General features: G+C 38.7%; 2 protein-coding genes across 3 annotated transcripts in view; both read right to left on the bottom strand.

Moving 5' to 3' along the window:
• LOC114361440 (uncharacterized) overlaps positions 1-18,100 on the bottom strand; it is a 25,686-nt gene extending 7,586 nt beyond the window's left edge. For both annotated transcript variants that reach the window (XM_028316459.1, XM_028316460.1), the window contains exons 1-8: positions 17,908-18,100; positions 15,961-17,133; positions 14,485-15,462; positions 4,767-5,057; positions 2,866-3,008; positions 1,993-2,134; positions 1,500-1,598; positions 1,142-1,234 (exon numbers count right to left, since the gene is read on the bottom strand). In XM_028316459.1, coding sequence (XP_028172260.1) covers positions 1,142-1,234; positions 1,500-1,598; positions 1,993-2,134; positions 2,866-3,008; positions 4,767-5,057; positions 14,485-15,462; positions 15,961-17,133; positions 17,908-18,006 — 3,018 coding nt within the window. In that variant the 5' untranslated portion in view covers positions 18,007-18,100. The remainder of the gene's footprint in view (positions 1-1,141; positions 1,235-1,499; positions 1,599-1,992; positions 2,135-2,865; positions 3,009-4,766; positions 5,058-14,484; positions 15,463-15,960; positions 17,134-17,907) is intronic.
• On the bottom strand, positions 18,035-25,792 carry LOC114361439 (uncharacterized). The gene is made up of 6 exons (XM_028316458.1): positions 25,644-25,792; positions 23,585-23,695; positions 22,499-22,748; positions 19,582-19,770; positions 18,950-19,055; positions 18,035-18,096 (listed from the first exon to the last, which is right to left on the bottom strand). Exons 2-6 carry the CDS (start codon positions 23,671-23,673, stop codon positions 18,035-18,037), a joined length of 696 nt encoding a protein of 231 aa, XP_028172259.1. The 5' UTR covers positions 23,674-23,695; positions 25,644-25,792.

Below are 25,792 nucleotides of genomic sequence, written 5' to 3'. Positions count from 1 at the left end.
CCACCTCAGAAGTGTACCACCCTTATCGAACAAAAAAAGAAAATACATACACCCGAACATAATTATTATTACCTCCTTTTTTGAAGTCAGTTAAAAACTCATAAAAACTCTCAGAAACTACAAGCACTACAAGTGCTAGGAGTTTTAATTCTGCATGGCGGTTCCTTTTAGAACGTAGGTGGTCACTAAAACGGGATCCAGTCATCCCATTTTTGGTTTTATAAAATTGAAATAAAGACGCCGACTTCACGCAGCAGCAGCGGTGCTGACGTGCTGTGTTGGCTAAGAACTGGCCCTATGCTTCAACGGTCTATTCCACTTTGATCACCTGGCTTTGATGACCCAGGTGATCAAAGTCCACTTCCAGCGACAATTTAGTGTCCTTTGATCACCCACGGATACGATGCCCTGGGTGATCAAAGTGGACTCCAGTTAAATTATTATTTTAGTGTCCTTTGATCAATTAGGTACATACAAATCACACCTCCTCTTATACTTAATGTACGGACAAACATTGGTGTGATTTGTATGTCGGTGATCAAAGGACACTAAAATAATAATTTAACTGGAGTCCACTTTGATCACCCAGGGCATCGTATCCGTGGGTGATCAAAGGACACTAAATTGTCGCTGGAAGTGGACTTTGATCACCTGGGTCATCAAAGCCAGGTGATCAAAGTGGAATAGACCGTTGAAGCATAGGGCCAGTTCTTAGCCAACACAGCACGTCAGCACCGCTGCTGCTGCGTGAAGTCGGCGTCTTTATTTCAATTTTATAAAACCAAAAATGGGATGACTGGATCCCGTTTTAGTGACCACCTACGTTCTAAAAGGAACCGCCATGCAGAATTAAAACTCCTAGCACTTGTAGTGCTTGTAGTTTCTGAGAGTTTTTATGAGTTTTTAACTGACTTCAAAAAAGGAGGTAATAATAATTATGTTCGGGTGTATGTATTTTCTTTTTTTGTTCGATAAGGGTGGTACACTTCTGAGGTGGTCCCATTGCCAAGTCAGGATCTGATGATGGGTCCTAGGGAAATCGAGAGCAAACCTTAAATTTTATAAGCACGTAGGTATTACGTTTTTCATATTGATTCTAAAGTTAGGGTCGGTTTTAATTTTTTTTAGTTCTATTGCTTACCTGGTTCACCACGGGCTTGATCCGGGCCTTGTCCAGGATCTTCTGAAGTTGTGAGGAGTTGAAATTGCTAACCCCGATGCTTTTGACAAGCCCCTAAAAGTCATAAAAAATAATTTTAATTCAAGCTCTTTGAAAGCGCGCACATAAAAAAAAACTGCGAAACATGCACACTATTAACCCGGAAACGGATCGTAACCGTATCAACCCAATAACCCAACCAGCGAAGGTCAAGTTTGTCCCGGGGGAAAGTTACTGTCATTGGACCCGCAACAAAATTAATCAGAAGAACATAGGAGGAGTTCCAAATTAAGGTTGTGGAAAAAGCTATTTCTATGTTTTACATTCTTCAGACATTTACCTTGGAGACCAGGTCTTCCATCCCGTACCAGGCGTCCAGGAAGTCGTGGTCTGAGTACTGGACTACTTTTGCTACAGTTGGGATCGGATCCGCACCTTCCTGCAAGAAAAATAAACCATACTTCCATCAAACCAAACCCAGTAGAAAATGTTTAGGCTAGTTTCCTAAAAAATTTTTTTAGTCCGTCAATTTTAATATCCAAATATATTGGACACGTATATTTTTTATTATTATTGTCAATGAAACAAAGTGATGGTGCGTTGAAGTTCCGCGTGATGTCATAAAGTGCTGCACTTTTAAGCACTCATTGACGTCACGGCCCCTCTTAATTTGAACTTTGGCGCGCTTTATCTCTTTAAATTTTCATAAAAACTGTCATGGGACCCGCAACGAAATTAATCAAAAAAACATAGGAGGAGTTCGAAGTTAAGGTTCGAGTTTCCATCGCAAAGCAGTACTTCCTGTAATAGAACTGAAGAAATAGAGTACCTACCTTAAAAGACATAGGGTTGTGTATCAGGTACAAGTCAATGTAGTCCAGCCCGAGGGTCTCCAGCGACCGCCGGCAGGCCGTCTCCACCAGGTCGGTGCGGTGGAAGGTGCTCCACAGTTTGGAGATCACGAACAGGTCGGACCTGGAAAAATACAGCTTTTTTCATTTGTTCATTGAGTCTCCACTGCAGAAGCAAGACCCTAAAGGCAAATGGAGGATATGGCCTACACTCCCCATATCACACGACTTTAACAGGTCTGACCTGGTAGAAGAAGATCTGTATTCACTGAAAAGCATAACTATTTATCTATCTTTAATTTCACTAGAGGCAAATGGAGGTTTTAGGCTTTATTCCTTACACTAGCCAGACGGGTTGGGGAGGCTTGATTTAGTTACCACTCAAGGACGAAGGTGTGCTTCGTCAACCTGGAAACGGATGGTAACCGTACCAACTTGAGGTGGTCAGTATTCTTTGTATGAAACTTCGTACTGCACCGCACACTGATCCGCACCGTAACGTAAACGCCTCGCCACGCGGCGAAAGGTGATACGGTGTTAATCCCTTTACGGGTTGATAAGTGTGCTATGACCTTGACTTGTACTACGAAGGTATGACATCCACGGAAAGAAGAAGAAGAAAGAAAGTATTTATTCAATGCGTTTGCGGGTGGTTCTGTCTCTGTCGCAACTACACTCACGGCTAACTAAAAAACAACAAAATAACTGGTTTATTTTACTATTTATCGTTTAAACAGATAACTATATAACTATGATTTAAATATTTATCGTAAATGGTACAAAAATCTGCACACCGCGGTCTGCAAAAATACAAATGTTGAACAACGCCATCTAGTAACAGAAAATTGTACCAACCTCTGTATAGTTCCGTCATCGATCTTCATTTTAATTCCTTGTCCCACAGCCGCTTCATTGCCATAGATGAACGCCGTGTCTATGGCCCGGTATCCTAAGTCAATGGCCGTGGCTATGATGTTGGGCGCCAGACGCGGGTCCAGCTGTGGGCAGTGGGCAAGTCAGTTTGGGTTGAGGTAAAGCATGAAATTACCGTAAGCATGAAATATTCTTTTTTTTTATTTTAAACTTTACAAAAAAACGTGTCACACAAAGTTTTTACTGTACGGGAATCGAACCCGCTTCTTCTGGCATAGTAGTCCGTTACGAACCACTACACCAAAAGGCCAACAGTGTAAATAACTTGCATAAACCCAAAAAAAAGTGGCATACAGAAAATGAGGTTCTTGCACTGCTTAAATTCTACTTTTTTATACATAACAAGGGAGGTATTTGACCACAATCGCACCTGGTGTTAAGTGGGATTAGGGTTTCTGCTCGAGCTTTCTCGAACTCGAGAAAACTCGAGAAATTTGGCTTCATTCGAGACGAGAAAAAAATTACCGGAGCTCGAGAATTCTCGAGTCTCGAATTTGAAGCTTTAATATTCTTGAAAGCCTATTTTCTTAGACAAAAGTAAGATTTTAATTATTTAATAGGTTAACGTTTCTTTTAGACTGGTCTAGTCTTTCCTTTTTTACCCTACTGCGTGACGCAAAGGAGTGATAATGTGTTTAACAGCCTATGTATGTATGTTTTTTGAAGCACTATAGAGACAAAACTCCGGGGTCGATTTTTATGATTCGCACGTCAATCGATTCCTCTCAGTCCGGCGAGTGTCACTAAAGACTATCGTTAGATTTGTTTTAACTGTAAATATATTAACATGGCCGATTTTTGGCGCTATAATATGTATTAAAAAAATATCTCAAACCTATCGAGTGGGGTATCAAAATAAAGGGTTTTTAAATAGCTTGCAAAATGTATTTTCTTTAACTAAAAGATTAAAATTAAAATATTATTAAAAAATAAACCCAACTGGGTCAAAATGAACTGAGAAGATAAAAACAAGACAGTGTTCACAAATGCAGTCGGAAGCATCAAACACTTATCATCATCATCATCAACAGCCCTTTACAGTCCACTGCTGGACTATAAGCCTCCTCCGCGGGAAGAGTAGGGGTTGGTGACATGTATTCTATTCTGCCGTCACCACACGGCTTATCACCCACTACTTATCACCAACAAAAAAAATAGTCATTGATGCCTTCGACTGCATTTGTGAACACTTTGTCTTGTTCCTATCTTTTCAGTTCATTTTTACGTAGTTGGGTTTTTGTTTTTTTGTATATTAGATTTAAAAAAACCTGTGTTTTTAGCAAATTTCAATCGATTTCAACAATTTTAATTAAAAGACTCGAGACCCGAGAAAACTCGAGACTTTGGCCTCGAGAATTCCCGAAACTCGAGAAAAAAAATAGGTCGAGAAATCAGAAACCCTAAGTGGGATGCAGTCTAGGATGGTACATATCTGCCTGTAAGTGCCTATTTACTCTTGCCTTGAAAAGGCCCGGATTATAATCTACACTGATTTACACAATACCGATTAAGAAAGTGCTTTTTTAAATAAGAATTAAGCTTAGGTAGGTACCGAATAAAAGAGCTTTTTAAAATAATTTCCTTGATTCGTTCGTTTCAGCCAAATATTTGTGCAAATATGACGACTAAGGCTGGGTTGCACCATCTTACTTTAACTTTGACAAACGTCAAAAATCTGTCAAACTCCATACAAAAAACACCGGTTATCGTTATAGTTACGGTCAAAGTTAGGTGGTGCAACTCAGCCTTAGTGTACCGTGTGAAAATGCTTTTGCCTTTTTCAAAGTGCAATTTGAAAATACAAAATGACAATATAAACTCACCAGTGCAGTCCCAACAGCCAAGATCGGCATTTTGGCTCCATCACTCAATTCCATCGTCGGCATCATGTCCCTTCTCCCATAAGTTTCTTTCCCCTCTTGTAACTCTTTAAGTTTCGTTTTATATTCTTCTTCAGCTCGCTCGTGCTCGGCGCGCGCGCGTTCGGCGCGAGCACGCTCGCGAGCCTGTTCGCGAGCCTGTTCTTCAGCTAAATCGGCAGCTTGACGAGCAGTCTCTATACGCTTCTGCTCCTCACGAGTGACGTGAGTCATAGTGCCGATCGTGAGGAAGCCCTGTGGAATGGTCAGCGATTAGGGCCGTAGGGATGTGTCGGATCATCTATCGATAGTTTTGTCGATAAAGGTAATTATTTATTTATCTTCTTCTTCTTGTCGTGTCGACAACAAACCTACACAGTGTCAGCCCAAAACTCCGCCACAAGAATGGCGTTGTCAGTAGCCTTCATTAAATCTTCCTGCGTACAGTTGTTTGGGCACGCAGTTTATAATCTTATTTTAATTATTTGAACTTTTTCTCAGTTTGGCCCTAAGGTTGACTGGAGGAGAATGCCGAATGGCATGAAGTTCGCTTTACGTACTGTGTTTTTAGTACATTTAAGGTTTAAGTGAATAATTTCACTTATTTAAGTAATTCTTCAAAAACAACTGTCACAGGCGATTAGTCAATTAATAATGTTATTCCCATTCAAAAAGGTATTTTATATTTGCAAGATTTGAATCAGTCAGGGTTTTTACACCATATCATACATTTTTAAATAAATTTGTTTTGGACAACAAACTGTCATAATTTAAAACATCAACAATAATAGTTCCTACAGACCCTACAGTAACAATAAAGAAAGGGCATGGAGTACCTACCAACAAATAATTTTAACAAAAAATAATTTAAAAAAAATTTGAAGTTAAATTAGTAAGTTCAATGTTATTACGAATTCTGTCACCATTCAATCAAATAAAAAAAAAATCTTTTATTCAGTACTTAGGCCATTTTCAGGGCATTTGTCACGTCCCAAATATAGCTTGCCCTACCACCACAGCGGGACAGCATGGTGCTGAGAAGAACATTAAATATCGTAAGAAACTAGTCACCTATCGATATTTTACCATCACTATGTCATGTCAAAAAGAGATGAGAGNAAAATTCTGAGTGATTTCAAACCTCTGAAAAATGCTCCTCAAAGCGACTGATCCCTCTTTTATACTGCTCGACCACTCGAGTGCAACTGCTAGTTTATGGGAATCAGGCGTGGGTGTTCGTATTGTGCGTTGTTAGTGATATAGGAGCACAAAAGTAAAAATCACGGAATTGAGGCACACACGTCGGACAAAATTTAAATGTGTTATTGTATTAAAACCCAAGGACTTGCAATAAATAAACTCATTTATATAGCTTTATTAACTATCCCTTGTTCTGTGAATGTGGGTTTCATAATGGGGAAGTTATTATTTCAAAAGTTATGAAGCAAAAACGAGTAAATTCTGGAAACCGGACACTCCATTTTAGGCCAAATTTCGCCCGTTTTTGAACTTTCGGATTTTTTCAAGGCGAGATGTAAAACCTGGCGGTCTTCTAAATATGCTCTCCATCAAGTCAAGAGTGCTTTAAATACGTGTGATTTTTTTCAAGTCCGTACTTCAATTTTAAAGGTACTTTTTTCGCCCCAGTAGGTCGATCGGTCGTCCCCGTAGAAATGCCCATAAAAGAAAATGCACGTCTCGTCACGTCACCAGTCTATCGATGTCTTTACCGACATATTACTATAACTATGCCATGTCAAAAAGAGATAAGAAAGCATAGGGCCTATCGCGTTCCTTGTCGCTCTCATAGCATTATAGTTAATGAAAGTTGTTAAAAATTGGGACAGCCAATTGTGCTATGAGTACTAGTTTGAATGGAAGATTTCGGCGATCTTAACGGTACCAGTACTTTGGTTCTAACGGACCAGTTAAAGTTTGGTTCACCAGTTCAAGTTGCTCAGCGAGTAACTAGGGCGAATTGATTAAATGTCCGAAACTCCAAACAAAAAGTTACGCATATAAAATTACAATATATTCTGACAATATCTTTTTGAAAAAAACATAACCCTCCTTCAGGCGCAGTCGGGTAAAACGCCAAATGTGAATTTAATCGAACTGATGGAATTACTATAAAAACTAACAAAAGGACCTAGAACTTTCTTTGTTGTTGATTTTCTTAACTATGAATAGAAACGAAATTCGTGCGGTGCAGTTTAACTTCTTAAAAGAGAAAACAACAATTCGAATGTTCTTTGAGGGATACAAAAATAGCAGGAAAAAAACATTTTCAAAGCAAGCTTCTGTTCGTTAGTTTGTTTCAGCCAAATGATGTCCACAGCTGGACAAAGGCCTTCCCTAAGGATTTCCATAAAGGACCTGCGCTGCCCGCATCCACGACCCGTTACAATTTTTAATTTAAAAATTAATGGGGGTACTTTTGTTAAAACACTACCTACGTATCAAAATTGCGCACGAATCGCAAACTGAAAATTTTAAATTTTACTGAAGTGAAAACATATTATTATTCTTAAGGTGTTAGAAGAGTGCTGAAATGCTTACTTCAAATCAAATCAATTTAATACCTACTTTTTGAATATTGACCAGTATAGTGGCATTTATGATTAGTTGATCAAACTCATCATAATTCACTTTTGACCAGTATATTTAATGATGAGTTGAATGACTATAGTTTGATACCATCATAACTACATTTTTCACCGACTTCAAAAAAAGGAGGTTCTCAATTTGTCTGTATGTTTATTGTAATCTCCATACAATACACATAATATCCAACAAATTCAAATTCAAAATATTTATTGCGTCAATCGTAGGTACAACAAAGTACCTACAAGATGTTTAAAATTTCACTTACCGTATTGTTAACTTTTTGAGTTGACAATAAACTAAATTTATTTTTCGTTTTCATGATAAGATTACAACCAGTCACAATCTTTTTCATGTTAAAAAAAGACAAAACACTGTTTTGGCGAGAAAATTAAAAAAGGTTTAAATAAAATGCGTTACAATGAGGTTGCCTAAAGTAGAATTTTGACATAAATGTCAGTTGAAATAGTGGTTTAAATGAACTCCCCAACCCGTCTGGCCAGCGTGGGGAGTGTAGGCCAAATTGTGGCCAAATCCTCCGTTTGCCTCTGGTAAATTGGTCGTGCTCCAATTAAAGAAAAAAAAATAGTACTCACATAACTAATTATTATGACCACAAAAGAAATATACTTTAAATACCACGACATATTTGTTTTTCTATTTAATTATTTGTTCACTTAATTTCACTGTTAATTCATGAGATTTTCGAAGAATTAAAATAAAAACTCCTTTAACTGTCACTGACAAGATGGGACGCGAAATGAAATGGGTAATTGGACATTTTTAACAACTACCCTCAATTTATTTATCGGCTACCCACAATTCCACATTTGTGAATATTCATAGAATATGCGAACATTATTTAGGCCTACCCAATGCTTACAAACTTACGCCCGTATTCACATCCGATGCTTGCATAAGTGAAGCAGCAAATCGAACGCACAGCATTGAATAGAGCTCTGTGATTGGTTCGTGTGTCACCCTGTGCGTCCACGCGCGCTGTGAGACCTCATAGTAATGTTTGGGAACGGGCGTTAATAAGTGCCTAGGGCCCCTAGTAAGTTCAAGATGGCTTCAGACTCTGTTCTGTTAAAAATATTAATTAATATAAAACTATACGTACCATACCCGCTGTTATAAACAGAATTTGTTCCATGTGAGTTAAATAACTGTGCAAATAATTAAACGTTGTATAAATGAAAATTACCCACGATGTACTTGTAATTAAATATTTCAGCATCTTGACGATTGATTTTCGATTAAATTATGATACTTTTTCGCGTCGTTTCGTCAAAATACACAATAATTGTTCGGTATGGTTTGAAAATAGGACAGGGAGAGACGGGATTCCAGGAGAGGATAGGAGAGGACCAAATCAAGGATAGGACCGGGTCGGATCGCGCACAAAATGAACTGAAAGTTTAGTGGTAACCGATTTGGTAAGAAAATTGTACCTACCCCCATTATTTATACATTTTTTTAAACTTTTTTTTTATGCAGTGACAAAGGAAATCAAATCAGGCCGAGAGCATGTAAAATATACTGCTTTTGTCATAAAAAATGAATAACTATATTTAATTCAATTTAGTGAATTTCGAAATCTTTTGAGAAGTCTACTTGAGGTTTTAAGCTTTTGTTTGTATTTTCCATAATTTGACTTGTATTTATTTATTTCAATGAAATGGATTTACTCAAATTATATTTTATGAAGTTACTTGACACTGTAAAGGTTTTGGCTGACCTACTACTTCGGTGCAAACCGTTTCTTCTTGTCGTGTCGACAACAAACCTACACAATACTTATGTTTGTCATTGTAGGTTTTATAGGTATTTAACCGTATGAAGATTTTATATTTTCTTTACTTGGGAAATTCATTTTTTTATTTACAACGAGGAAGCTTTTGGCCTGTATCTCACCTGATGGTAAGTGACGATCAGGCCGAAGGTGGAAGCGAGCTTCACCCGGAATCCTCAACCACGGAGGAACTGGCTATCTTACCTCTAACTGCCGGAACACAACATTGTTGTTATGGCGACAGACTTAGGTAAGATAGTGGTAGCTAGCCAGGCGAACTTAGAACAAGTCCTACCACCAACCAAACCGAACAGAAAAATCTGCCCCCACTGGGAATCGAACACGGGACCTCTGCGTCTGAAGCAGGTGGTCTTACCACTAGACCACAGAGGCGGTCAATATTAACAAAAGAAAAATTATTTAGATACTGGTGGGAAGGTAAACTATTTATTTACCTTAAATACACAGGTAATACATAGTTACATACTTACATGACTTCTCACTACATAATATTTACTTGTTATTATATTATTTACTGTTACATTTATTCACTAATGTCGAAAACGGAAGACTAAAAATGTAATGATTTTTGAATAGCTATTATATGACCAAATTATCGCAGAATATACTAATTGAAATACTCGTAGTAGGGTCGGTTTGTACGAACAGTGACTAAGTTCTATTGTAGCTAATAAAATTAATATCGGACATAGACTGGTAATAAATAAAAAGGAACTGACACAAATATATTAAACTGATTAAATTAACAAAAACAGTTCTACAATAACGCTCAGTTGAAATATATCTGTAATCCAGCGAGTTCCAACTTGTTACAACAAAACAAATAAAAAAAATACTTGGTTTTATTTTTTTATATTAAGCTTAGGACAGCTTAGGACCGATTCGGATAATTGGCGATTCGGATAATCGGCGTTCGGATAATCGGCGCTCTACTGCCTATATTTGTTTTTTCTTTATTGTTTATGAGCCCTAATAAATAGTATTTAATTTAGTAATTATTTTATGCAATTGTTAAAATTAGATAATATGAATTTTGTATAGTCAATAAAGTTTTTTTGTTTCTACCTTTTTTAGAAAGTCTGCTGAATCTTTCTCAATTGGATGCAGTCGCCTAATTACTATACAATGATATGTTTTATCACGATTTACGCAACTAATGACCAAAACTAATAGAACAAAATTAAGATGCGTACACATTATACACATCAGAAATGAGATTTACCTATGCAGGAAAACCGAAAAAAAAGTGACCAACGTAGTCCGCAGAATTTCTAAAATAAAGTGGCGGTGGGCGAGGCACATAGCTCGTAGAGCTGATGGCCGTTGGGGCAAAAAAGTTCTCGAATAGCGACCACGTAGTGTAGTAGGTAGACAGGCCCACCACTAGGTGGACCGACGATCTGGTGAAGGTCGCGGGATGAGCCTGGATGGGGGCAGCGTAGGACCGGTAGTTATGGAAAGCTTTGGGGAAGGCCTTTGTCCAGCAGTGGACGTCACGACGACGAGTATTTTACAAAAAAATTTAAGAGGAAAGATTGATTCTTTTTTTGGTATTGTTGAATAAGATCCGAAAATATTGGACCGATATGAAAAAAATACTTTTTCATCATTGAAATTCAGAATATATATTAGGTAGGTACCTACATTATTTCTGATGAACATAGGCATCAAGTATGCAGGCACGTTAATGATACCAATTAAGTAATTGATATTTAATTTGGTACACAATATAAGGGCATTGACCTTTTTGTTTACCAGCACCTATTGTCAATTTAACTAGCATACCCACTTTGTCTAGATTTAACAACTTGTGTAGGTATTCAGGGTGGAATTTTGTAATGCCACCTGGAGGGAAAGTACTCTTAATACTGCAGATAGAAACTTTTACTGAAAGAAAACATTCCTTCATTTTTGAAAAGAAAGAGAACTGCATTCATAGATTTTCGATTTTTTTTCAAAAATTCACTACCATACCATACAATTTTCTGTACATAATAAAAATAATTTAAGATTTTATGGATTTCCTTTCATTTGATTTATCAAGTTTATTAGAGAGATTTCATCCTTATACTTGACCCTAACGATCAATGCAATAAAAATTAGAGATGAAACGGATAGTTGTTAGGCCGGATACCGGATACCGGATATCCGGCCTGCTGCTAGGCCGGATAGCCGGATATCCGGCGGCCGGATAGTTGGCCAATTGTCTCGTTGCATGTTGTGACGAGTTTAGCGCCGCACAGGTGCTTCGAACGCGATCAGTGGGTCTATTAGTAGACTAGACTAGTCACACTTTTCGAAAATCGAATCCGTCCGAATAGAATGTCAGATTTTGCCACTTGTCTAGGGGATAGATCAATTCGGGAGATTTCGGTTACCATCGTGAGTGGGTGATTGAATAGCGAAAATTAAATTTGTTTACTTGCTGCGTAATCTGACTGAACTGCATCATGTTATCAGATCATCAGTGAAAAAAAGATCGCCTATTTTATTTGGCAATATTTCGACATTAACAGATATTTACTATGTATTCGTCATTAGAGTGAATAGCCCAAAAAAAGAAATAAGTTTTTTGAAAGGCTTTAATATGGCTTTTTTGTAACTTTTTGGAGTTTAAATAAAAGCCGTTATTATTATACTAGCTTTCCGCCCGCGGCTTCGCCCGCGTGGAATTTTGTCTGTCACAGAAAAGCTTTATCGCGCGCGTCCCTGTTTCAAAAACCGGGATAAAAACTATCCTATGTTCTTTCCCGGGACTCAAACTATCTCTATGCCAAATTTCATCAAAATCGGTTGCGAGGTTTAAGCGGGAAAGCGTAACAGACAGACAGACAGACAGACAGACAGACAGACAGACAGACAGACAGACAGAGTTACTTTCGCATTTATAATATTATAGTTGGGATGCCATTTTATTGATATTTAAGTACCTCAAAGATGTAATTCATTTTTTTATAGAAAATTGTCGTAGTATTTTAATATCCGGTATCCGGCCGGATAGTGAGTTACTATCCGGTATCCGGCCGGATAGTAAATTTAGGCCGGATATCCGGCCTACCGGATAGTTACCGGATATCCGTTTCATCTCTAANTTGGTGGGATTAAATTAACAAAAACAGTTCTACAATAACGCTCAGTTGAAATATATCTGGAATCCAGCGAGTTCCAACTTGTTACAACAAAACAAATAAAAAAAAAAATAATTGGTTTTATTTTTTTATATTAAGCTTAGGACAGCTTAGGACCGATTCGGATAATTGGCGATTCGGATAATCGGCGTTCGGATAATCGGCGTTCTACTGTATATTTGCTTTTTCTTTATTGTTTATGAGTCCTAATAAATAGTATTTAATTGTTAAAATTAGATAATAAGAATTTTGTATAGTGTCAATAAAGTTTTTTTGTTTCTACTTTTTTCATTAAGTCTGCTGAATCTTTCTCAATTGGATGCAGTCGCCTAATTACTATACAATGATAATATGTTTTATCACGAATTACGCAACAAATGACCAAAACTAATAGAACAAAATTAAGATGCATACACATTATACACATCAGAAATGAGATTTACCTATGCAGGAAAACCGAAAAAAAAGTGACCAACGTAGTCCGCAGAATTTCTAAAATTAAGTGGCGGTGGGCGAGGCACATAGCTCGTAGAGCTGATGGCCGTTGGGGCAAAAAAGTTCTCGAATAGCGACCACGTAGTGTAGTAGGTAGACAGGCCCACCACTAGGTGGACCGACGATCTGGTGAAGGTCGCGGGATGAGCCTGGATGGGGGCAGCGCAGGACCAGTTGCTGTGGAAAGCTTTGGGGAAGGCCTTTGTCCAGCAGTGGACGTCACTGCGACGAGTATTTTACAAAAAAATTTAAGAGGAAAGATTGATTCTTTTTTTGGTATTGTTGAATAAGATCCGAAAATATTGGACCGATATGAAAAAAATACTTTTTCATCATTGAAATTTAGAATATCTATTAGGTAGGTGGATTACTAATGTTTGGCCAAAAAACGTTTCCCAAATTATCACATCGCAAACAACGTTTCGCAAATTTTCATTTGGCAAATTCTCATTTGGCAAAACAACTTATAGCAAACTTTTAATTCGCAAATGTCGTTTTTGGCATATTATTATTTAGCAAATTATTGTTTGGCAAAGTATGTTTTGCCAAATGTTTCATTTGGCAAAAATATTTCTCGATAAACTATTTACAAAATAATTTGATTGGTGCATAGAATGGAATACAAATTAGCTTGTGGTTATTATTTTGTTTAGTGGGTAGTTAATATAAAATTTGTTCTAAATTAATTTTCTTATTTCATTCTTTTTATCGAAATTTCCAAATGATTCATTAACAATAGAGGTGATTCTCATAGGGTCACTGTTCTAACCTAACCTAACGTACTATTTTCTGCAATACCTACTTTTTGCAACCATACTATTTTCTGCTATCTCTTTGTTTTACATAAAATTCTTGTCAAAACCACGATCATGTGCCTTATGCTTTGATTTGTGGGTAACGGTGGGTAAGTATCTGAAGTGTCAATTTGACCAAACAAATTATTTGGGATATAATATTTGGCAAAATAAAACATTTGCTATATAAATATTTGCCAAGTAAAATTTTGCCAAATGATAATTTGACCAAATGAATTAGTTGCGAAAAGTACAGTTGCTAAAAGTTCATTTGGGAAACGAAACATTGGCGATAAGTTGTTTGCGAAGTGAAATTTGGCGAAAAGTAATTTGGCCAAACGGAAGGATACCAGGTAGGTACATTATTTCTGATGAACATAGGCATCAAGTGTGCAGGCACGTTAATGATAGCAATTAAGTAAGTAATTGATATTTAATTTGGTACACAATATAAGGGCATTGACCTTTTTGTTTACCAGCACCTATTGTCAATTTAACTAGCATACCCACTTTGTCTAGATTTAACAACTTGTGTAGGTATATAGTTAAAAATCTTTAGTTTTGACCGAGATTAAGAGAACAAGAATAGCATTTCGCATTTTAATCAAACCGGGAAGGGATCGTAACCGTATCAACTCGAGGTGGTCAGTATTCTTTATGAAACTCCTTACTGCAACCACAAAATGCAACGCACTTATCCGCACCGTAACGTAAACGCCTCGCCTCGCGGTTGAAAGCGCGCGAAAGCTGATGACAGCTCGCGTAACGCGATACAGTGTTGATCACTTTCCGAGTTGATAAGTCTGCTATGATTAGGCACAAAAATACTGTCGAAACATTCTTACCTCAAAAAGTGCTATCTTCTCCGATACTGACTTCTTCCTCGGTCGTTCCTTTGGGTTGATAACATCCTTCTTCTCCACACTTCTGTCCACAGACTTCATCCTTACAATCAAATCTTGCACTTTACCCTTCACCGCATCGCCTAAGTCTAAATCAGCTGTAGATTTTGCTTTCTTCAAATTGTCCTGTGATCTCGCTTTGTAAGCATTTATTACATCTTCCGTGCTCATCATAGTGTCTATTTTTCGATTATTGCTGTTGTTTTTATGAGATTTGGGTGTAAAATCGAATGGCGATTCCTTTGGGTCTCTTCTTATATTTTGATACTTAGGTTTGTTGTTTTCTTTTGCTAGATTTACTTTAGGTTCAAGCACATCATTCAAAGGCGCAGCGTACTCAATTTCGGTGGATGTTAAAGATTTTATTTCAATTTCGTTAGGTTTTTCGTATGTTAGAGAGCTATCAGGAGAGTAGTCCACTTCAAAGGAATAGTATCTGTTTGGTAAATGCTTTTTTACTCTCTCGTCTCTTGATAAATTTAAAGGAGACACATCTATAACTTCACTTATCAATTCAACCTGCACGGTTTCATTTTCCGGTATATTTTCTTCTACTGCAGTTGACACTGCAACTTCTTCTGTTTTAATTTCCATTCTAGATATTCTCAAGTTATCATTATTGAATGTGTTGTTATTAACTTCATAATAAGGTTCATTTTTGGCTGGTTTATCTACAGTTTTGATGATTTCGCTGACTATGACTGGCTTTGAACTAATATGATCTTCACTAGGCTCAAAATGTGGGACTTTACTCGTTGGAGGAGCTGGTTTTCTATGTAAGTCGTCATCAACATCTTGAGTGGTTTTAGAGGCACTTGTTTCAAGATCTTCTTGTTCTTCGGCTAGTCTGCGTCTGTATGCACACCGCACTGCTGGTTTTGGTCTGATACCAGCTTGAGATTTATCATCTGGACGTTGCTGCTGTAAAAAAAGATAATAAAAATAGTTAAAATCGTTTTTTCCACTATAGTCTGGTCCGGGAGCACGTAGAATTTTGTCCAATGACCCCAGGCAACCCATCCTTATCGCTCGCGCGTAATTATATTGCTGTCGCGACTGTGCGACGGGCGGCCACAGTGAGTGTGCGAGGGCGACAGCAACGTAATTACGCGCGAGCGATAAGGATGGGTAGCTTGGGGTCATTGGACAAAATTCTACGTGCTCACAGACCGGGCTTTAGATGAAATCAGTTATAATATTACAGTTTTCAGTAGTAACAGTAACCAAAGTACTCTTATAAGACTTTCCATTCGTAGATCGTAAGGGTAATCTCCATCAATAGCTAGGCTTTTGTGGCTTTTTATTTCATAAAATAGAAAAACTATGAATTTATTAATATTCATATCATTTAAGAGTTGATCTTTCTAATTTATCAACCAATTTTAACTAACTAATATCAGTATAGTAATTAATTCTTACCTCAAACATAGCAATTTTGGACAACACCGATTTATATTTAACACCGTTGTCTTCTTCATCATTTGATTCTTTCTTTGGTTCTGGTTTAACGGTTTTTCGTAAAACTGGCTTAGTAAACTCTTTTTTATTTTCTACGTCTGAAGTAGTCCCTGAAACATCTTTTTCTATTCTAAGTATGTCTTTAGGTGCACTAATAACTTCGTTATTATTGTGATGTGTAGATCCATTTGTATACTTTTCCATGATAGGTTTAAATTTATCGTTTTCTTTTGTTTTTTCTTGAATTAAATTCTGAAACCGGTCCATAGATATAACTGTGATAGGATCGACTGGTGTTTTGTTTTCAGTTACATTATCTGCCTTATTTACATCTACTTTTGGTTCATATTCGGTCGCCTCCTCAATTTCTATGGCACTGCTTTGTAGTTCGACTATTGTTGGCGATTCGATTACTTCTACAATGTACGGTAGTGAATTTTCGCTATTTGGACTGATTGTTTCCAAGACTGGTGACATTTCGACTATTTCAACACTCGATTCTATTGGTTCACCAGCACTTACGTTGTCAATGTTTATAAAGTTATCTGGACTGATATCCTGTTCCATTGATACTTGAACGATATTTTCTATTTGCAATTCATGTTTTGGTCCATCCCTAGTCACGCTTTTGACTCTTTGGTATGTGGTTTTTAATTTCACATTATCATCAACATTTTTCTTAGTCACAGCTATTCTTGAAGGTTTTATATCGCTAGCTTCTTTAGCTTTAGCCACTGAATCTCGTACTTTATTCTTATCACCAGAAGGAATACTTTTGCTGTCCATTTGTACACTTTTGGGGACTTCAATTTCCGCTTCACTCTTGCGTTTGAGCATCGGAATTTTTGACTGCTTCTTCTTTTCAACACTAACATTATTGTCGCTGTGATTTTGTGGCTTGTCTACATCAATTAATTCTGCTTTCTTCTCATCGTACGCATGTATTATTTCCTCAAAACAATCTTCGACTTTCTCAGGGTCATCAACTTTGTTGTTTAGTAAGCTAATGTCTATATCGGTAGGGCTGTCAGCTATTTCTCCGTAAAGTCTTTCGAATTCGTCTTCAGGCTTGGGGGAGGGAGCTTTGGGCTTCAGTCTGGGGATTGAAGAGCGACGAAGAAGGTTTGGCTGGGCCTGGAATGATACGTAATTTTGTTATTAGTGTGTACCTATCTAATTACTCCGTTACTAAGAGGAGATCCGCCGTCCGAGAACCAAAGTGACCGACATAGCTCGCAGAATTGCTAAAATCAAGTGGCAGTGGGCGGGGCACATAGCTCGTAGAGACGATGGCCGTTGGGGCAAAAAAGTTCTCGAGTGGCGACTACGGGCTGGAAGACGTAGCGTGGGCAGGCCTCCTACTAGGTGGACCGACGATCTGGTAAAGGTCGTGGGAAGAGCCTGGATGTAAGCGGCGCAGGATCGGTCTTTGTGGAAATCCTTTGGGGAGGCCTTTGTCCAGCAGTGGACGTCTTTCGTCTGAAACGAACGAACGAAAACCTATCTAATTACGTCTAGGTAGGGCCCCCACTAGGTGGACCGACGTTCTGGTGAAGGTCGTAATGTTCACGAAGCTTCAGTGTTACGTCCGTGATTGCCGGTCCGTGACCGAACTGAGCGTACACGTTGACGGAACTGTGGCTTCACTTTATACAGTGTGAATCGACCATTACCCTCTTTTTCGTCGGATAGTCGGGTAGATACAGCTCCAATGACAAAAATATCTTTCACTTAGTTAACATAGTAGTAACTTCTTACAGGGACGTCCACCTACAAGGAAATAAGATCTCATAAAAGTTCGGAAGGCGCTGGATGCAAGCCCCTACCAATCAATCTGGAAATCATTGGGGGAGGCCTATGTTCAGCAGTGGACGTCCTGTGGCTGAAATGATGATGAGAACTTCTTACCTCCGCCTTTTTAGCCGGCATAGACCTCTCCCTCCTCACTCTGTTGACAGCATTCTTGAATCTAGTTGGAATCCTGGTTTTCCTCTCTTCTGGTTCCATCTTTCTGATTGGTGAGTCAGGGATGACGTCAGAATAGATGGGAGGGTAGGACGGTGCTTTTATTGTGTGGAATACGCCATTGCGTATCTCCTGGAAAGATAGCAAAAGATTTAAGATTAGAGAGAATCATTTGGATTCTTTGGTTCGATTCCCGGCCGGGCAGAAATTGAAATGATGAATTTTAATTTCTGTGACGGGTCTGGGTGTTTTCTATGTATAATATTATGTATGTATTTACAAAAAAAAGTATATAAGTATATTTATCCCGTCGTCTAGTACCCATAGTACAAGCTTTGCTTAGTTTGGGGCTAGAAGCGCACAGTGTAAAATGTCCAAGGATATTTATTATTATTTCTTTATTTCTTTCTTCTTCTTTTAAGTTTTAGCGCTTAAAACTCAGTCTGTGCCTGAGGCATGGGAGCGGCACGGGAGGGGTGGCATTGACATTATTATGATGTGACAGAGCATAGAAATCAGCCCCCCTAGACAAAACGCACTTTTTGATCGAATCGAAAATCGAATCCGTCAAAACTCCATACAAAAAAGGGGCTTTTCGACCACTTTTCGACTGGTTTGCGATTATAATTTGCACTTTGTCTAGACCCACTGAAGTATAATTAAGTCTCACTGACGTTTGACGTCCCAAAAAGCTTCTAAAGCCTGGTCCGTGAGCACGTAGAATTTTGTCCAATGACCCCAAACTACCCATCCTTATCGCTCGCGCGTAATTATATTGCTGTCGCGACTGTGCGACGCGCGCCCGCAGTGAGTGTGCGAGTGCGGGCCCGGGGGAACCAGTGGGTTATGTAAGGCTCTCCCTGCCAGATGGGCAGGGCCTACTCACTAAAACCTGACGGTGTCCTCCCGAAGTCTTTGGGACGGTGCTGCGAGTTATTGTCCGAGCTAGATGGCCTAGACATTCTTTCGCGGCTCCGCCCCAGACTGTGGCTCGCTCTGTTGGAGCAAGCGACGACTGGNTCAGGCTTAGGGGAGGGAGCTTTGGGCTTCAGTCTGGGGATTGAAGATCGACGAAGAAGGTTTGGCTGGGCCTGGAATGATACGTAATTTTGTTATTAGTAAATGTACCTGTCTAGGGTAGGGCCCCCACTAGATGGACCGAAAATCTGGTGAAGGTCGCAGAAAGTGGCACGACTGGTCGTTAAGGAGATCCTTGGGGGAGACCTTTGTCCAGCAGTGGACGTAATGCACATACATGTCGAAGAGAAAAGAGAACTCTGTTCACGAAGCTTCAGTTTTACTTGACTGACTGAACTTAGCGAACACGTTGACAGAACTGTGGCTTCACTTTAATGTGTGAATCGACCATTACCCTCTTTTTCGTCGGATAGTCGGGTAGATACAGTTCCAACGATAAAAAATATCTTTTACAAGTTCTCATAGTGCTTACTTAATTCTTACAAGGACGTCCACCTACAAGGTGAAAATACGACCCCATAAAAGTAGCAGTTAGGCACTGGATGCAAGCCCCTACCAATCAATCCGGAAATCATTGGGGGAGGCCTATGTTCAGCAGTGGACGTCCTGTGGCTGAAATGATGATGATGGACTTCTCACCTCCGCCTTTTTAGCTGGCATAGACCTCTCCCTCCTCACTCTGTTGACAGCATTCTTGAATCTAGTTGGAATCCTGGTTTTCCTCTCTTCTGGTTCCATCTTTCTGATTGGTGAATCAGGGATGACGTCAGAATAGATGGGAGGGTAGGACGGTGCTTTTATTGTGTGGAATACGCCATTGCGTATCTCCTGGAAAGATGGCAAAATATTTAAGATTAGAGAGAATCATTTGTATTCTTTGGTTCGATTCCCGGCCGGGCAGAAATTGAAATGATGAATTTTAATTTCTGTGACGGGTCTGGGTGTTTTCTATGTATAATATGTATTTACAAAAAAAAAGTATTGTGTAAATCGTTACGACGAAGTGTTTATCCCGTCGTCTAGTACCCATAGTATAAGCTTTGCTTAGTTTGGGGCTAGAGGCGCACAGTGTAAAATGTCCAAGGATATTTATTATTATTTCTTTATTTCTTTCTTCTTCTTTTAAGTTTTAGCGCTAAACTTAGTCAGTGCCTGAGGTATGGGAGCGGCACGGGAGGGGTGACATTGACATTATTATGATGTGACAGAGCATAGAAATCTGAAGCATAATTAAGTCTCACTGACGTTTGACGTCCCAAAAAGATTCTAAAGCCTGGTCCGTGAGCACGTAGAATTTTGTCCAATGACCCCAAACTACCCATCCTTATCGCTCGCGCGTAATTATGTTACTGCCGCGCTCGCACACTCACTGCGGGCGCGCGTCGCACAGTCGCGACAGCAACATAATTACGCGCGAGCGATAAGGATGGGTAGCTTGGGGTCATTGGACAAAATTCTACGTGCTCACGGACCAGGCTTTAGTGCCGCTCCCATACCTGACTGATTTGAGTGCTAAGCCTTTAAGATTCAACCACACCAACGCGTGCAGATCGCCGTCGCCGGCGCGATCATAGGCCAATGACAGGTTGCGCGACCCATGACAGTGCCTGTCATTGGCCTATGATCGCGTCGGCAATGGCAACGCGTTGGTGTGGTCGAAGCCACAGAATAATAATGTACTACGTACAGAAGTTTTACTTCGCGAAGGTATTTAAAAAAATGTATGCTCAATGTCATTAACAATACGGTGTAATTTAGCCTGTCTCAAGAGTCAAGCACCATTTTGTTGACAAACGTCAGTGATCGCCACTGCGCCGAAGATGTGACGNTGTGCTTGAGGCAACTTAAAAAAGTACATTCTGTGTTTTTATTATTATTTAGGCAGTTAAATAATGCACAGTATTTAGTACACCATTTTCTTTATTTTCTTCCATCACACAAGAATACGCGTGCGTGAGTCAATGTTCGCTCGTATGTGAGGCCTTGTCGAATAGTATCCTGTAGGTGGGCCATCGTGCGTGTTTTGTTTTCGATGTAAACTCGCGGAGATGAACAGGCCTGTTGAAGCTTAATATCATCATCAGGTCATTTAGTCTCCACTGCAGGAGTACGACCCTCTCTAATTGACCAGAGGCAAATGGAGGATTTGTCCTACACTCCCCACGCTGGCCAGACGGGTTGGGGAGACCTGATGTCCGCATATTTGTCCCTTAGTCGCCTCTAACTACATCCACGTCAAATTGAGGTCGGTTCTATTCTATTCTATAGGATGTAGTCGATAACGACAGTTTAATAATCATAGTTTTTTGAGTTCAACTTCTGTAACTTTAATTTTAACGTACATCCATGCATGCATGCATGCCCATGCTGAGGAGTGCATTACCGCAGCAAAATTTTTATAAATGTTGTGCTTTAGAGAGTCGAGAGTATAGCAGATAATTAGTCCATCGTGAGCAGAAATTTGTCCACTAATAGCAAAATTTGGACATATCAAGGTCTATCATTGGTATTTTTTTCAAACTTCTGCGTTGAGCCATTTACGAGATCTGGGACATCACAAAACATTACCCCAGCAAAATTCTGAATAACTTGAGAACCGAAACACGAACAAATTTTGCTATTCGTGGACAAATTACTACGCAACAAAAGCTATCTATCCATGTATTTGGTTCCGGGATTAAACGACTTTTCAAAAAAAAAATTTTGCCAGGGTAATGTTTCAAACATTATCCCAGCAAAATCTGTTTTTTCGTAATAACTTTAAAACTATAATTTGAACGAATTTTGCTATTAGTGGACAAATTTCTGCTCACGATGGACTAATCAATTATCTGTTACTCTCGACTCTCTAAAGCACAACATTTTTAAAAATTTTGCTGCGGTAATGCACTCCATGCTGAGTCAATTTTTATTCAGAATAGTTAGTAAAGAGCTGTGTGTGTTTATTTACATCAAACGGATTCACTAGTGAGCGCGTTATAAAAATAAATGAAAATTTAAGTTCTTGAAAGTTTCCGCTAGGGGCGCTGTACAATCCGTCATACATTGAATGTAATTTTTTTTCGCGCTCACTACTTAGTGAGGAGGTTTGATATAAACTCGCACTTCACCCCCAGTAAATACCTAAACCTCCTTCGTTATAACCACATGAAGGTTAACTTTGAAAACCATTTACCTAACTGTTGTTTTAAACTATTTTGTGTTTTGATGGTTTGCTTACTTGACTACCACACCAGATATGGTCGGTTTACAAATTCTTTGTGTACCTACCTATTAGATTATGTACACTATTTCTTTTTAAATAGGTACTTAACTACCTCAATTCCCCGTGACAATACCTACTAGGTATTACCTAGGTAGTTAGGTATTGTCACTCATCAAGCTTTAAGAAAAAGTCGTAACGATTTAAACGATTTATTTTACATTTAGGGATTAAATAAAAACAAAATGAGCAGTTCACAAACTTTTATTAATACTTGTACTCAAATTTCTGGACTTGGGTTATCACAGTTTTGCCGGGAAGTGTTTGTTTTTTGAACAAATGCTGGAAACTTACCGAAACGTTCTCTGTGACTGTCACTTTTTGAAGCTTCATATCTCCTTTAGTGAAAGTCGCTTCATTTTTAGTTACTGTCACAACTGGAGCTAAAACGTAGTCTTCGCGGTCGTCGATGTTATTTTCATCCCAAATAGTTGGTTTTTCAATGGCAGAGGAATCGCGGAGTTTTTGCTCGGTTGGCACTTCTGATTCCACATTTTCGGGCGCGGTGTACTCGAATTTGTACTTTATATCCGCCATTGGTGGTCTGAAATTGTTAATACACATGCACAGATTATAGAAATGAATAAAATTCAAACTTACTGGCAGTAAAGAAAGAAAAAAAACAAAAGAAATAGAAAATATTGATACTGGCAACAGTGGCAACGCTTAGGCAAGTCACAAAGAAAAAAATCGGAAAAAATTGGAGAAAATGGGAAAATGCTAAAATATAGTACCTACAAAAAAATAAAACAACGAAGAAAAAAACATCTTATAAGAGGAAAAAGACAAAATAAATTTTATGAGTTTGCATCATGTTTTTTATTAATTGTCCCTTATAACCTTAATACAAACAAAACATTGTGCCATCAGTCTTGTAATGTTTATCCTTCCTTATCAATTTATCAATATTATCGGTAAGATATCAACTGATATTGGAAGAAGTGCATTAATGCACAACAATTTAGTCAGCTATTGAGAAGAAACCTCTTGTCATGTTTTTTCAGACAGCAATTTTATTAATATTCAACAAATTCAGTATTTAATCTTTCCTATTTTGCAAAGTGTAAATTGTAATAAAATTATTGTAAAAAATGTGTTTTTTAAAACTGGCAGCGCCATCTGTTAGGAACGCAGTGAACTGCTTGAACAAAGGTGCATCAAAATAGGAAAAATTAATTAAATGTGCATACTAATTCAAAATATTACTTATTATAATCGAGCAATCAAAATTATATGGCTTAATTTAAAAGTAAAAGTTCAAAGACAGAGACAGTTTTAATTCTTCAAAATATAGTGAAAATGAGAGTTGACAGACCCCACCAAGAGATGGCGCTAAACACTAGTTTTAAAAATAAAACAAAATGCAAAAAAAATACTTACGGGAGCAAATACTTCAATAGCCTGCTATGCACGACGGTGTCCGACGAATTAATAGCTTGTTTATCATTTAGATAAGGTTCTGACATCATTACTTTATTGATAACGCGATCGCTAAAATGTTCATGTGTTTTTATACAAAATATTTTATTATACGGGACTAATCCCACCTGTCGTTTACGCCACTGCAACTCCTGTGTAGCCAGGATCTACAGCTTGACCGCCAATAACCCAACCAGTGAAGGTCAAGTTTATCCCGGGGGAAAGTTAAACTGTCATTGGACCCGCAACGAAACTAGTCAGAAGAACATAGGAGTTCGAAGTTAAGGTTCGACTTTCTTCCATNCCTTCCAGTGCAAAGCGTGACAGGTTTAAGATATAATTTTACAGTAAATTGAAAATTAACTCAATTTACAGGAGTAGTAAAGTCCTTTTTTGAAGAAGTTGTGGCTTGTAAGTAGGTATTAAGGTAGCACACTTAACAACCCGGAATGGGATCGTAACCGTATCAACTCGAGGCCGTCAGTATTCTTTGTAAGAAACTCCATACTGCAACGCACACTAAGAGTAGGCGCACACCGTTGATTTTTCGTCGGCCGATAGTTTAGTCGGGCAGTTGATCAGTATGGGCATGTATAGGGAGTGCGCACACTACGCCGATTCGATTTGGCCGATTCTTCATACAATTTACAATCGGGCACAACTATCGGCCAACTAAAAATCAACGGTGTGCGCGCCTACTTATCCGCACCGTAGCACCGTAGCCTCGCGTTTGACAGCGCGCGAAAAGCGATGACAGCGCGCGAAAGGCGATACTGTGTTGATCCCTTTCCGAGTTGATAAGTCTGCTATAAGAACTATGATCCCCCCAATCTAGGAGTGTAGGCCAATCCTCCATTTGCCTCTGGTAAATTAGAGGGGCTCCTGCAGTGGAGACTGAATGTCCTGATGATGAGGGAACAACTGTCAGTTTTTTTCCTACGTCATGTCACGCCACTGTAGTTTGACAGATGCTATATTTCCTCAATGAATATTGTAGTGACATGTCTATCGCTGGAATAATTTATTAGCTTGTAATCTTACTGATATCGAAAGATAAGCGGTTTACATAATAAAACTTGTAAAATTGTAATTATAGTTTAATCATTTTGTGTAAGGTTCGATCATATTTTTTTCGTTCCTTCCTTTCTGCCAAATGACGTCCACTGCTGGACAAAGGCATCCCCCAAGGATTTCCACAACGATCGGTTCTGCGCCGCCCGCATCCAATCACCTTCTTCACCAGATCGTCGGTCCACCTAGTGGGGGGCCTGCCCACACTAAATCTTCCGGCTCGTGGTTTCCACATTTTTTTTGTGAACTATAGTTTAATTAATGGGTGTAAAAAAAACTTATCTTGAAACTTATGTGTTTTACAAAGTTTTATTTGAGGACACACAAAATTTAAATGGTTTGGGAGTTGAACAATTTAAAACTTAGTATAAAAAACATTTAGACCTAAGGAATATACCGGAATTCTATTACACTGCCACCACGTTCAATTCCTGGCTAGCTAAGTCAACAATGTTAGCAGCTGTTTTGACATTTAAAGGTAAGAGAGTCGGCCTATATTTTACCTGATGGCAAGTGATGATCAGGCCGAAGGTAGAAGCCAGCTTCACCCGGAATCCTCAACCACAGAGGAACTAGCTGTCTTACAACTAAGTAGGTGTAACCAGGAGGACTTGGAATAAGCCCTATCAACCAAACCGAGCAGATTTTTTTTAGCTAAGTATCTATTTTAAGTAAAAGCGAAAGGTCACTGATTGACTGACTGACATAGAGATCTATCAACGCACAGCCTAAACCACTGGACGGATCGGGCTGAAATTTGGCATGCAGGTAGATGTTATGACGTAGGCATTCGCTAAGAAAGGATTTTACGAAACTCTACCCCTAAGGGGGTAAAACGGGAGGCACGCGTACGAAGTCGCGTCGTCGTATGGTGTTTACCGGTTAATTATTTGCCTTAAGTAAATCTCAGAAAAGTAGACCTAATTTCAATGCGCTAGTTAATACATACATTTCAGTTTTGTAGACACAAAACTCAAGTTTCTTAAACACTACACCAATAAATTATTTCACATCACACAGGTCAAATGTCATCACGATTATTCAATCCAAAATACAATACAATAGTCCATATTCTTTCACAACATATGAAAACCGAAA

Source organism: Ostrinia furnacalis, unplaced genomic scaffold, assembly GCF_004193835.3.
Source record: "Ostrinia furnacalis isolate ACB-3 unplaced genomic scaffold, ASM419383v2 OfSCF5710, whole genome shotgun sequence".
Lineage (NCBI taxonomy): Eukaryota > Metazoa > Arthropoda > Insecta > Lepidoptera > Crambidae > Ostrinia > Ostrinia furnacalis.
This window is presented reverse-complemented; position numbering and strand designations above follow the sequence as displayed.